At 43.9% G+C, this 13,899-nt stretch overlaps 1 protein-coding gene across 1 annotated transcript in view; it reads right to left on the bottom strand.

The window, feature by feature from the left end:
- The window catches only part of SLC25A24 (solute carrier family 25 member 24), a 35,902-nt gene extending 22,544 nt beyond the window's left edge, over positions 1-13,358 (bottom strand). Inside the window, exon 1 of the mRNA XM_048861591.2 lies at positions 12,913-13,358. Coding sequence (XP_048717548.2) covers positions 12,913-13,098 — 186 coding nt within the window. The 5' untranslated portion in view covers positions 13,099-13,358. The remainder of the gene's footprint in view (positions 1-12,912) is intronic.
- Positions 13,359-13,899: the final 541 nt, after the last annotated feature.

Raw genomic sequence — 13,899 nt, 5'->3', positions numbered from 1 at the left:
ATTGATTAATTAAATCTTATGAATGCTTAAAAGTCAGAAGTCACCAAGAGATTGCTGGGTGTTTCCAACTTCCTGCCTCTTCATCTTGAGGAGAAAATAAGGACAAAGGAACAGCATTTAAAGACTCTTAATTGGTGCAATTAGTGACTCATGATCATTCTGTAAACTATGACTAGTAAATAGAGTGCAGTGCTGCAAATGCATTACAAAAAAGCCAAAATCAAAACAGCACCACAATAAGAACAAAAAGAAAAGGAGTACTTGTGGCACCTTAGAGACTAAGTACTCCTTTTCTTTTTGTGAATACAGACTAACACGGCTGTTACTCTGAAACCTGACAATAAGAACAGTAACTATCTGCCCAGCTATGACCAGAGGTTTTCACACTGCATATTAAAACCAGGCAGGTCACATAATGACCAGTTGTTTCACAGGTTTTCTCTAGTCTGAAGAGGGGGTATAGCTGAAGGAAAGCTTGCTTACTGAATATCCCTTCATATGGGATCATCTAACTTTGCATCCTACTCTAACGTTACCTCTGTATTAGACTGCAAGCTTCTTGGACCAAATTCAACCCTGCTTAAGTGAGTGCAACTCCACAGTCTTCAGTGAATGTGTACCCCTAACACCAAGGCTAACTTTGGCCCCTTGTCCTGTTTATATCTGTAAAGAACAATGCACACTTATGGAACTCTGTAAATGACAATATTAAATACACTAAATACAACACTATAAATAAATCAGTATTTCCACATTGTAATGGCTGAGGGATAGTTCCACTACAGATCCTTTCAAATCCAAACGAACCTGAGCCTACCAGTATTTTGAATTATTTCCCCTCCTTCCCAGGAGTATTGCTGTCATTTAAAAATATATGGAGTGGCCTCTTCCTGCTCCCAAAATTGACATCCATCCATCCAAGAAGCTTGAAGGAACCATGATATATAAATGTGTGATGCTGATCACTACATGACAGCTTTGTCTCTGTTAGTACTTTACACCATTTATTGACCTGAAGCTCTCCCTTCTTACAGTACCAGGGAGCAAGAGATCTTCTTTTCACCAGTCCATTCCAAGCAACAAAACCCACAAAATGAGCCTAGCTGAACAGATGCCAACCCCATCAGTTTACTACCTATGGCATGCAGAAAAGGCTATCGTAAAGCCTGGATTAATGCTCTCAACTCAGGGCAGGTCTACACTACTGCTTAAGTTGATCTAACTTATATTGCCAGGGGTGTGAAAATGATACCCTCCTGAGCAATGCAATTCAAAGAAACCTAAGTACTGTCCACATTGGCGCTATGTCGGCAAAGGTTCCGCCTCTCATGGAAGTGGAGTAATTATGCCAATGGGAGAGTGCTCTCCTGTTGGCATACAGCATCTTCACCAGACATGCTGCAGCTGCACCGATGTAGAGCTTCTAGTGTAGACCTGCCCTCAGTCTCAGGATTGGGAGTTAAAAGTTGCCAAGAATCTGAAGCAGCACAGCATAAGAGATATGAGTTGTCTTTGCATGAGCTCTCCATCTGCATTCTTTGCAACTCCGGCCATATTTGGCAGGGTGATCTGTCCATCGCGTACGATGGCCTGTCACGTGGGCTTGTCTACATGGAAACACTCAAAAAAATTAATCCAAACTAAAGTGTGAACTAAGACTGGTTTAGTTAAACTGAATTAAACCCCTGTGTGGACCCAGTCATTTTGAATTAAAACAGTTTTAATTCAGTTTAGTTTAATCCACTTTGAAAGTGAATTAAATAAAACTGAATGCAGTATAACTAATCCAGTTTTAATTCACACCTTTAGCTAATTTGGATTAATTTTTCCTGAGTGTCCCCATGTAGACAAACCCAGAATCATCCTCACTTTACAAATCTTGGATGGATTAGAATCAACAGTTTTCCAATGGACTGGGCCCATTTGTGCTGACTCAAAACCATGATTCAGCAAAGAAGTTAACCACATGTATAAGAGCTATGCTGACTTGGGGTCCATGTGGCCCAATTTCTGTTGCTATGAGCTGGAGCAAGAGGAAGAGTTATAATCACTTATGACATTCTTTCATAAAATCCTGACCTTACCATCAAGCATTACTTAAACATAGAACCAAAAACCAATGAAACCCAAATGTACATAAAGATTAATTTTCACTTTTCTGAGGCTTAAGGATGATAAGCACACTTTACATATCTTTTTAATGGAGACTCGGGGCCTGCTGCATATGGCAGGCTTTGATGGTCATCAAAATTATTTCATTTTAATTAATCTGCATATCCTATGAAAACTAAAATCAGATTATTACTGAGGAAACATTTGTGATTTTGGATCACTGAAGTTTACAAAATAAGACATTGGTTATGGTAAGGTTTGGGACCTTCTATGCCCTCTGTTGCGGGTTTGAAGAGAATTAATGGTTGCAATTTCATTACTCATTAATCAATATTTAGTTACTAAAAAGAGTATCTATGAACAGAGAAGGGGAATGAGACAGCTGACATTCAGAGCAACAGAAGACTTATCTGGCTTGGAAGAAGGACGCAAGAATGGAAGAACTAAGGAAATAGATCACAGTCATACAATTTGAATGGAACATAGGGGAGAGGGATAGGCTCAGTGGTTTGAGCATTGGCCTGCTAAACCCAGGGTTGTCAGTTCAATCCTTGAGGGGGCCATTTAGGGATTTGGGGCAAGAATTGGGGATTGGTCCTGCTTTGAGCAGGGGGTTGGACTAGATGACCTCCTGAGGTCCCTTCCAACCCTGATATTTTATGATTCTATAGGGGGGAATTGAGAGAGAAATGTGTGAGGAACTTCATGGGTAAACTCTGTATTATACGGATTCAAAATGTAGTTACCGTCTGCTTTTGGAAAGCTGTCCAAATTTCTGTTCAAGCAGTTGCTGCAGCTACAGTCACTTCTGAAATGTTATTATCCAGGTTACATCATAATGAAGAGGCACTAATTTAGATTAATTTGGTCTAAAATGCTGCTTACTTCACCAAGAAAAATAAGAAATCAAGAAAATTAACTGAAATTAATAACAAAACTATGTGACATTTATGTGGCTTTTAGGGGCGGGGTAGGAGGTTGCTTTTTTAATAGCTGAAATAAAAGGGGGAAATGCTTTCTACGCTAGAAACATCTATGACAAGTTTCAATCTGATTACACACACACACACATTAGCTTTGTGGCATTTTAAGACACTTAAAATAGACAATTATCAGATTATATACAGACTTAGCTATGCATTAATAAATATGGAGGTATAATTATGCATTTAAACCTCCTCTCAGACAAAAGGAACAGAACTAAAGAAAATGCAAACCTCAAAATGTTTGGTTTAGCTGAAAATATTTCTAAATAATTTTTTGTTTTTGTACTTTTTATGTTATATACATTTCAATGTTCTGTAATGTTTTCAGGTCTAGGAAAGAGGTATTTAGAACTAAAACTGGACTTCTGGGTCACTTGCTGGTTTATTTTCAGGGCATAAAAGAAAAGTCATTTACTTGATAAAATGTGGATATTAGTGCAAACCAATTGCTGAGAGGTAAATATCATTGGGCCTGATTCTCATTTATACCAAGGCTCCTTTACATCACTTTGAAAGTGTAAAGGGGCCTTCATGGGGGTATAAATGTAATTTACTCCCACCTTAAGGCCCCGTTACACTGTCCCAGCTATGTAAAGGGGCCTTAGGCCAAGTCAAAAATAAAAAGTGAAGCTGATCCAGCTGTATCTCTTAGGAAAAATCCACACCCTTGAACAACATAGTTAAGCAGACCTAACTCCTGGTATAGATAGTGCTTAAGTCGACAGAAGAATTCTTCTGTTGACTTAGCTACTGCCTCTTGTGGAGATCAATTAACTTCTCCCATCACTGTAGAGAGTGGCTACACTGAAGTGCTACAGCAGGGTTAAGTGTAGATATACCCTTAGTGTAAATGAGTATCAGGCCCATTATGTCAAAATATGATTTTAAATAAAAGTACTTCAACCCAGACCATAAATTGTCACTGGAACTTTGAATATTCAATCTGATAACATCTCACTAGTCTTATCTAGATATATAACAAACATCCGAATAATCTGCTATCATTCTGAAAACTAACACCTGAAAATTCTTGTCCATCTTCAGCTTTATCACAAAGACTGATATGCAATATGATGAGATGAACAAAAATAGAACTCGACATGTAAATGCACTATTTATGGGTTTCAGAGTAACAGCTGTGTTAGTCTGTATTCACAAAAAGAAAAGGAGTACTTGTGGCACCTTAGAGACTAACCAATTTATTTGAGCATGAGCTTTCGGGAGCTACAGCTCACTTCATCAGATGTATACCGTGGAAACTGATGAAGTGAGCTGTAGCTCACGAAAGCTCATGCTCAAATAAATTGGTTAGTCTCTAAGGTGCCACAAGTACTCCTTTTCTATTTATGGGTTGCTAGTTTAACACCTTCCGTGTATTCTGAATAGATCAGATCACTGGAGCTACACTAACTTAAACCAGCTGAGGATCTGGCCCAAGTTTCTCTCTCTCATTTAAAAAAGAAATAAGCATCTATTTTCCTTTTGCTACTCTGCAAAAGGATTTTTTCCACTATTCAGAATGACTGTGCATTAATGGTATTATTATAATTAATGCGGTCTATGGAAAGCCATATGATACTGTGGCCATATTGCATTTCCTCTTTGTTTGACTTGAAATAGTGTGTCCATTTGGCTTTTGTGCAACTTTGTAATGTGATCTGTGCCTCTACTTGATTCTGGGAAGTAGCATATACTACAAACTATAATCAGTGACATTCTGGCAGCCTTTCGTATATATGCACATTTCCAATTTTTAAGAAGTCTGGGTTTGGTCTGTTGCAAATTGACAAGATGAAGGACAAGCAGACCATCAACTCATCATGTTTTTATTAGTGTGATCTATGAGATCATTTTGTGAGATAGAATAATTTATCTTTAAGGGCTGTGCACATAAATACTCATATACCTACAATGTTATTTCACTTGCCAGAATGTTTGATCAAATATTGGAACTGAATAAAGTTGAATGAGAAGACAGGGAAAGAGGAAATACCAGACCATACCATATAGTTCATTATCCCAAAATCGACAGTGACCTTTATCTGATGCTTCTTTAGAAGAATCCGGATACTCTATCACTCCTTTTATGCAAGAGGCCAATTACATAATGCTTTAATATAAAAGGGAAATTAACTACTTGAATGGTTCAAGAAGAAACTTACCTCATGAACCATGAGATTTATCATCTTTTCATAGGCCCCAATCCAGCAAAGACTTATATGTGCACTTAATTTTATGCACTGAATTTAGTGCCATTTATTTCAGCAGAACTAAACACCCACATAAGTCTTTGCAGAATTGCAAAGATTGCAAGACTGTAAGGGCAAGGACTACTTCCCCACATACATTTGGATAAAATTGAGTACATTGTGCACACCACTGAAATAATATTTATGTAGGTATAAAATTAGCCAGCACAGCTGCAAATAACCACGCAGCCAGAGTTAGTTCACAGAGATAAAACAGCACTAAACTTGGGTCATGTTAGTATGTAATAGGACTTCTCTGCAGACAAGTAGTGTTAGTCAGGAATAACATTAGGATTTTTGTGCAAGGAGGAAGTAATAAAATTCAATGACAATCTGGTCCTTTAAATTTTTTCAAAGTTGTTGCGTCAAAGGCATTTGAATTATTTTCCTTTTTCAATAAATGTATCATGTCTCTAATACAATTAATCTATCCTCCAAGCAAAATTTGGAAATAATGAAGATAGCTGTCTTTTCAGTATCGCATTAACATTTCCTTACTCAGCATTTCTGTCATCCTTTACTGAAGGATATTGTGAGTGTGTGTTTCTGTACCCACAGATACAGACCATTATCATTCAGACTTCTAATTTTACTAGCAAGATGCAGTTTTATGAAGAAATTTGCTAGTAAAAGAGTGTAAAAAAAATCAAACTATTTTTATGGAAGACTTCAAAAACAGCACCAGGTTGGATGAAATTTGCAGTGCTGCTTGTAGTGTGACATATGCAGCATCAGATAGAAGGTTTGTCTACACCTTGGGCATATCTACACTACAAAATTATGTTGACCTAAATTACATCAGCATACAGCCGTCACATTAATTATATCGCTTTTGCACATCCACACTATGCTCTCCTTGTGTCGGCAGTGCATGTCCTCATCAGGAGTGCTTGTACAGACTATACTGTCACTGCAGTGCATTGTGGGACGGCTTCTGAAAGCCGGTAGAAGTCGCTATAAGCAATGCAGAGTCTACACTGATACTGCATCGACCTAATTACAGTAAAAGCTGTTTTATCCGGCACTTCACCAAACGGAAAGCTCTATAAACTGACATTATTGAAATTCCAGTTTATACTCCGGTTGGAGCGGGGTCGGCAGGGGGTTGGGGTGCAAGAGTGGGTGTGGAGTGTGGGCTCTGGGAGAGAATTTGGGTGCAGGAGGGGGCTAGGGGCAGCAGGTTATGGTGCGGGAGGAGGTATACGGTGCCGGATACAGGTGGCGCTCAGCTCAGGCAGCTCCTATTACAATATAACTGCGCCCCCCCCACCCACCCCTCGGGTAAGCAGTTTAGCACTGTATGTTGCTAGCGCTTGTATATGTAGTGAAGTGTATTGTGGGAAGGGTTGACCAGGCCTTAGAGCTTGTCTACATCAGTGCAGCTGTGCCTCCGTAGTGCTTAGAAAAGATGCTATCTACACGAATGGGAGAGCTTCTCCCATCAGCATAGGTACTCCACCTCCCTGAGAGGCAGTAGCTATGTTGACAGGAGAAGCCCTCCTGCTGACATAGCACTGTCTACACTGAGGGTTATGTCGGTATAACCATGTCCCTCAGGTTGGACTGGTACACATCCCTGAGGGACATAGTTATACCAACCTACATTTGTAGGGTGGACCAAGACTTGAAGTGAAGCAAGGCACCAGAACAAGACAATTCTACTTTGTTTAGACTCGGAAAAGGGCAGATGAAACTGAGTAGCTACCTAAACACAGGAAAAGAGCTGGAGGTGAGGCTGCCTGTGGCTCTCTGAAGATAGCCTTAAGCCATTTCTGATTCACGCTATTTGCAGAGTAAGGATCTGTCTATACAAACAGCACTGCAGCAGCAGAGCTGCACCACTACAGCTACACAGCTCTAGCGCATCTGGTGAAGACGCTCTATGCTGATGGGACAGAGATCTCCTGTAGGCATAAAAAAAAAAAACACCTCTGTAAGCAGCATAAGCTATGTTGGTGAGAGAATGAGCGTAGGATGGGCTTGCAAATGCAATTTAATTACTGCGGCAGCTGTATGCTGACGTAACTTAGGTTGAAATAATTTTGTAGTATAGACATGCCCAAGGTGTAGGGAGAAGCTCTCTCGCTGTGCACATGAATGCTTATGTCAGTGTATCCTGTGTCACTCAGAGGGGTGGAATGTTCACACCCCTGAGCAACATACATTTTGCTGACATAGGCTGTACTGTAGAAGTAGCCTAAGTTTAAAACAATGAACATACAGGAAATTGAGTGCATTCCATATGTATTTCCCACCCTTGCATGCATGGCATGGCTCATGGAAGGTACGGTTTTTCTGGTTCTGTTTTGTTTTTTAATTTTGTAGCAACTAAAGGAAGGGAAGACAATTTCTGCTCTCAGTCACATCACTGTAAATCCAGGTAACTCCACTGATTTCAATGGATTTATTTCCAATTTACACTGATGTAACTGAGCAGTACTTGGCAGAGAGATTCTCAATCTCTACATTTGGTTCAGCTTTTCCATATGTAAAAGTTACCAAGCAAAATTGGAGAGACTGACACAATTATTAGGAGGCTGCCATGATAAAACTATTTTACTTATAACCTTAGAAATGGCATTTTGACTCCCAGGGTTTTCAGTGCAGTAGGTAGGTGTGATGGTGCCCGCCCATAAGGCTTTATGGAAATATGCTTATGAATGTATATATGACATAACTGGAATACATTTTATGCTATATATGCCATGTAACATATCTATGTAAAGGTTATGATCTACTGCATATATTCATCCTATTTGTATGCATGTGAAATTGTTGTATTCGGAGTTATGAATATTGGCTGTATACTTGTCTGATTTTAAATAACCTTAGTAAGGCATTTGGTCAGCTTCTTTAGAAAGGAATTTGCAAGTTCAGTGCCCAATCAAGAAGCATTTAACAAACAATGGATGTTGCAAGGCTCCAATCCACATAAGAAATCTTCCTGGAGACATTCAAGATACCATGTGTGAAGAGAGTGGTCACTTTGGATGGGCTATTACCAGCAGGAGAGTGAGTTTGTGTGTGGGGGGGGTGGAGGGTGAGAAAACCTGGATTTGTGCTGGAAATGGCCCAACTTGATGATCACTTTAGATAAGCTATTACCAGCAGGACAGTGGGGTGGGAGGGGGTATTGTTTCATGGTCTCTGTGTGTATATAATGTCTACTGCAGTTTCCACGGTATGCATCCGATGAAGTGAGCTGTAGCTCACGAAAGCTCATGCTCAAATAAATTGGTTAGTCTCTAAGGTGCCACAAGTACTCCTTTTCTTTTTGCAAGGACAGACTAACACGGCTGTTACTCTGAAACATGTGGGCAATGGCTGCTGCCTGTAAAAACTGAGTCATGCATTCACTTTGGTGAACCTGCTCTGGATCTGCACCCTCACAGCTGAAAACAAAATCAATCCCTCTGATTTGGAGGCCATATGACATGTTTCCGTCTCAAAAGTGCACTTCCTGTGTTTTTTTCCTGTATGAATATTAATATATGCCTTGGGTAATGACAATATAGAATATGAATGAATACCAAGGACAGTCAAGAAGCTAAAAGCTCCTTTAAGTAATCTTTTATTTATTCAAGATCAGCTTGAAAGTGATGAGTTTTAAGAATACATACTATATGTAACATCATCATTAGGCCACTTTGTCTTGGTTTCCCATCCCCTTTGTAGGATAAGTGTGCACGCGCGCACACACACCAGTTTATTTCCGTAAGTGGAGTCCAAATCAATAATGCATGGCATTATTAAAAAACAAAATATTTATTTCACATAATAAAAATGAGAGAAATGCACGTTACACTATGGTTATGTTACATCAGGGGTGGGCAAACTTTTTGGCCCAAGGGCCACATCTGAGTGAGGAAATTGTATGCAGGGCCATGAATGTAGGGCTGGGGCAGGGGGTTGGGGTGCGGGAGGGAGTGTGGGGTGTGGGAGGGGGTGTGGTGTGTAGGAGGGGGCTCAGGGCAGGAGGTTGGGGTGCAGGAGGGGTGCAGCAGGGAGCTCAGGGCAGGGGGTTGGGGTGCAGGAGCAGTGCGGCAGGGGGCTCAAGGCAGGGGGTTGGCGTGTAGGAGGGGTTCGGACTCTGGCCCGACACCGCTTACCTCGAGCGACTCTGGGGTGGCAGCGGCGTGCAGTAGGGTTGAAGCAGGCTCCCTGCCTGCCCTGGCCCTGTGCCACTCCTGAAAGTGGCCAGCATGTCCAGTCATGGCTCCTGGTGGTGGGGTGGGGCAGACAGCTCTGCCGCATGCTGCCCTCACCTGCAGGTACCACCCCCAAAGTTCCCATTGGCCACGGTTCCCTGTTCCCGGCCAAAGGGAGCTGCGGGAGGTGGTGCCTGCAGGTGAGGGCAGTTCACAGAGCCCTCTGCCCCGCCACTGCCACCAGGGGCTGCTTCCGGGAGCGGCGCGGGGCCAGGGCAGGCAGGGAGCCCTACTGAAAGCCCTGACGGGCCAGATCCAGCCCACAGGCCATAGTTTGCCCTCCCCGTGTTACATAGAAGTCTGAGATATATGGTAACTCCCTACTTAACGCCCTCTCGCTTAACATTGTTTCGATCTTACGTCCCTGCTCCATTACAGAACATGCTCGTTTAAAGTTGTGCAACGCTCCCCTATAACGTCATTTGGCCGCCTGCTTTGTCCACGGATGGCAGTCCCCGTACACGCCCCCCTCCCAGCGCCTACCACCCGCCGGCGGACCCTGCGGATGAACGCCGCTAACCAGCTGATTGCCGTGGGCAGGAGGCAGGGGAGGGAGGGAGGGAGGGGGAGGCTCTGCGCTGCGTCCTTGCTCCTCCCCCCAGCCTCCTGAACCCCGCAAGACAGCTGATTGCCGCAGGCAGGAGGAGCAGGAGGAAGGCGCAGCTCCTCAGGGTCCACTGGTGGGTGGGAGGTGCCGGGTGAGAGGCTCCTCTCTCTCCCTGATGTTTATGCCTGATCAGTGCATTGTGGGTAGCTATCCCACTGTGCAACTGACTGCAGGGTGCTTTGGGAAAGGTTTGCAATGCCTCATGGGGCAGGTACAACATCACACGATGCAGGTTTCTTAATCCCATTGTTCCATGGGCATCCTATTAGATTGCCAGCCGCTTTTTCAACTGAAGTGGGTGGCAGGGAGGAGAGTGTGCGACAGGGAGTGGGTGAGGGGGACGAGATAAAGTATGTGTTGGGGGAGCGTGTAAGAATGGGGGTAGAGTGTATGTGAGAGTGTATGTGTTGGAGGAGAGTGAGCATGTCAGCATATGGTCTCTAAATTCGGACAGCCGCCGGATGCCGGGGGCATAGGAGAGCTGATAGCAGGGCTGCCAGCCTGTTTAATACCTGTATTAAATTGCTTGTTTAAAATTGTTTAAAATATAGATAATGCTTTTGTCTGGCCAAAAAAAAATTCCCTGGGACCAAAACACCCCCTCCTCCCCATTTACATTAATTCTTATGGGGAAATTGGATTCGCTTAACATCATTTTGCTTAAAGTCACATTTTTCAGGAACATAGCTACAACATTAAGTGAGGAGTTACTGTACTGTGTATGTGACAGTGTATAGAGCTATTTATCTTGCCAAACTAACCTCAGGTTTGATAGCAAATTTGGAAAGTCAATACAAATTGAAGATAATAAAAACAAATGCAAACTTTTAAGATTAGCTATCCTAGTAAGGCCAATCTCACCAGCTTTGGCTAACAAAGAGATCTAATTAAAAGTCTCATACTTTGGACCACATGTTGCCTTCTCAGAACAAAATCACCTTACCATAGATGATTCTTATCCATAGAATTATGTATGATAAGCCATTTCACAATATACCCCTAGCCATGGCTAAAAGAGAGTAATAAATAGGAGTTTCCTTTTTACATCTATATGGGACCAGATTATCACCTGGTGTAACTCCGAATAGCAATATGAAACTCAGTGCAGCTAGGGTGATTTTCACCAGCCAAGAATCTGGCCCTCGTATTTCTGTAATATAGTCAGATTTTTATGTTCATAAATGAAATTATATCACTGACAGTAAAGGGCATGCAAGTGCAATGGGCCAACAAGAACACCATAACACAGTGAAGTATGAATGTTTTGGGGTTGTGTGTGTGTGGAGTCATGGAATGTGTCCTAAAAACATATAAACTAAAAAAAGTATTTTAACTCTCCATTGCCCAGGCCCAGGCTAATCATTTCTACTTGCATCTCCTCTTCAGTAGCCAGTGCTAATGTTACACCTCTCTGACACCGAGGCTGAAGTGCTAAAACTTTTCTTACCTGCTGCCCAAGAGGAACTTACACTGCCATGACTCAGATCATGCAAGCAGAGAGATGCAGATTGTGCAGCCAGGGCCAAAATCAGCAATTCATTCTCATTATTATGCTGGGCCTGGAATGTGCTATCAGATATCATGCAAGAAAGGACTGCGAGATACCACTGTGAGCAAGACCAAGCCCAACTGCCCACAGAATTACCAACTGCCAAGCTATTAATAAAATTTTGACTCAGGACATTTAATCTATTTACAGCCTTACAGAGAGCCTACATGATAGTTCCTACTATAAAAGCTGTATACTAAGGAATTAAACACTCAGTCCTGAACTAGATGCACACAAGCATACCACTATGACAGCACAGAGTCCCACTGAAATGCAGATCCATTTGCAGGATTGGGGTTATAAGGAGCTAACAACTCGAGCAGTCCTGGCACTTTATTTAAAAATCTGTCTGGCCTAAGAGATCTAAATTAGACATATTAAAAGGAAAAACAAAACTGTTTCCCACTGGAACCCTGACAAAAAGGTTTGCATATTTTAAGCCTGTCTCTCCTTTCACCTAGACTATTGTAATTCCACTGACTTCAAATGAGTTACTCCTGATTTGCACTAACACAGATGGGAGGAGGATCTAGCCCTTCTTATACAAGATATATCTAAATGTAGCAAAATTCCTTCTGAAATGTAGCTCCATTTTGGTTATATGGCCTGCTTCTTCTAATGGGTTCGGCCTTGTACCCCACTGCAGGGCAGAAGGGATCTGAAATGGGCAAGAGAGCAAACAAATCAGCTGGCTTTAAGAGCAGGGGGGAGGGATTGCCTGTGTACCTTGGTGCAGGGCATCAGAGTTCAAACTGCTGACCAGAGTGGTCAGGATGGGCATTGTAGGATACCTCCTGGAGGCCACTTACAGGATGGAAACCAAGCGTGGTGTCTACACTGACACGTTGTCCAACTAACTTTGCCGCAAAAAGCGCTATGCCTCTCATCAAGATGATTTTATTTTGTTGGCAAAGCAGGAGGGTTTTGCCCGCGGGAGGAGCCTTGCAGTGTGTACACCTTCATCCACTGGTTTGTTGACAAAAAGCTGCCTTTTGCCAACAAAACTCTGTAGCGTAGACAGTCTCCTGGGCACGCTGGGCCCCGTTCTGCACACCGGCCAGAGGCGAGTGGTCACTGGGGACATCGCACTCACTACTGCAAAGGCCAGAGCCTGCTGCTCACGGCCTCAAAGCCCAGAGTTTTTTCACAGGATTCACCTCCTCTCACACACATCCCGGCCCCAGCCCCACCCAGCCCCTACCTCTTCTGCATCTCTGCCCAGGGGGATGCCCAGGGCTTTAAGGCCCACATGGAGCTCGGCGATGTCCACTCTCCCGTCTTCATTGAGGTCCAGCTTCTTGAAGAGGTTCTCGTACCTGGAGCTATTATTGTTGGCTTCCTGGCAGGCAGCCTCGGGGAGCAGCGCGCCCCGCAGGAACCGAAACATGGTGGCGGCGGGAAGCGGGCCGGGGACGCAGCCAGGCAGGCGGAAGGAGAGACCAGAGCCGAGCGGGGAGGCAGAGCCTGGGCAAGCCCGGCAGGAGCAGCCAGTGAGCGCAGCGGGAAAGGGAAGGGCGGCTCCCCCTGGCCCGGGCGCCCTGGCCACGGGCTGGGCTGGGCGGGGCGTCGCTCCCCTCCCTGAGCAACGGAGCCGGCTGCTGGGCTGGGCCAGGCGAGCGGGGGAAGCCGCCGCGGTGACGGGTGAGAGAGCTGCCGCGGGCGGGGCTGCTCGCGGAGGGGAAGGACCAGCCCGTGCCGTGTCCGCCCCCTCGCCTCAGGCGGCTCCTGGCCCCCGGTGGTGGCGGCGGTGGAGCGCGCGGCGGCGGCCGGTATGAGTGACACAGGGAAAAGCCGGAGAAGAAGGATCGCTAGGGGAAAGCTGCGCTGGGCGAGGCTCTCCTGTCCCTGGGAGCAGGCGCCAGGGCCGGAAACCAGAGAGCGCTTAACATCACCTGTAGGCAATACAGGGAAACCCAGTTTAACTAGTTTCAGAGGAACAGCCGTGTTAGTCTGTATTCGCAAAAAGAAAAGGAGTACTTGTGGCACCTTAGAGACTAACCAATTTATTTTGAGCATGAGCTTTCCTGAGCTACAGCTCACTTCATCGGATGCATGTTTAATGTTTTGCCAGTTTAACTAGAGTTCACTGACACCCAGCTACAGCCCCCAGTACAGTACCAGTGTGTGCGGCGGGTCAGTGCTTAGCAAGGTGGGACCCTGCAAATACAGTGGTTACTTCAAACTTTAT

The sequence above is a fragment of the Caretta caretta genome, chromosome 8, assembly GCF_965140235.1.
Source record: "Caretta caretta isolate rCarCar2 chromosome 8, rCarCar1.hap1, whole genome shotgun sequence".
NCBI lineage: Eukaryota > Metazoa > Chordata > Testudines > Cheloniidae > Caretta > Caretta caretta.
This window is presented reverse-complemented; position numbering and strand designations above follow the sequence as displayed.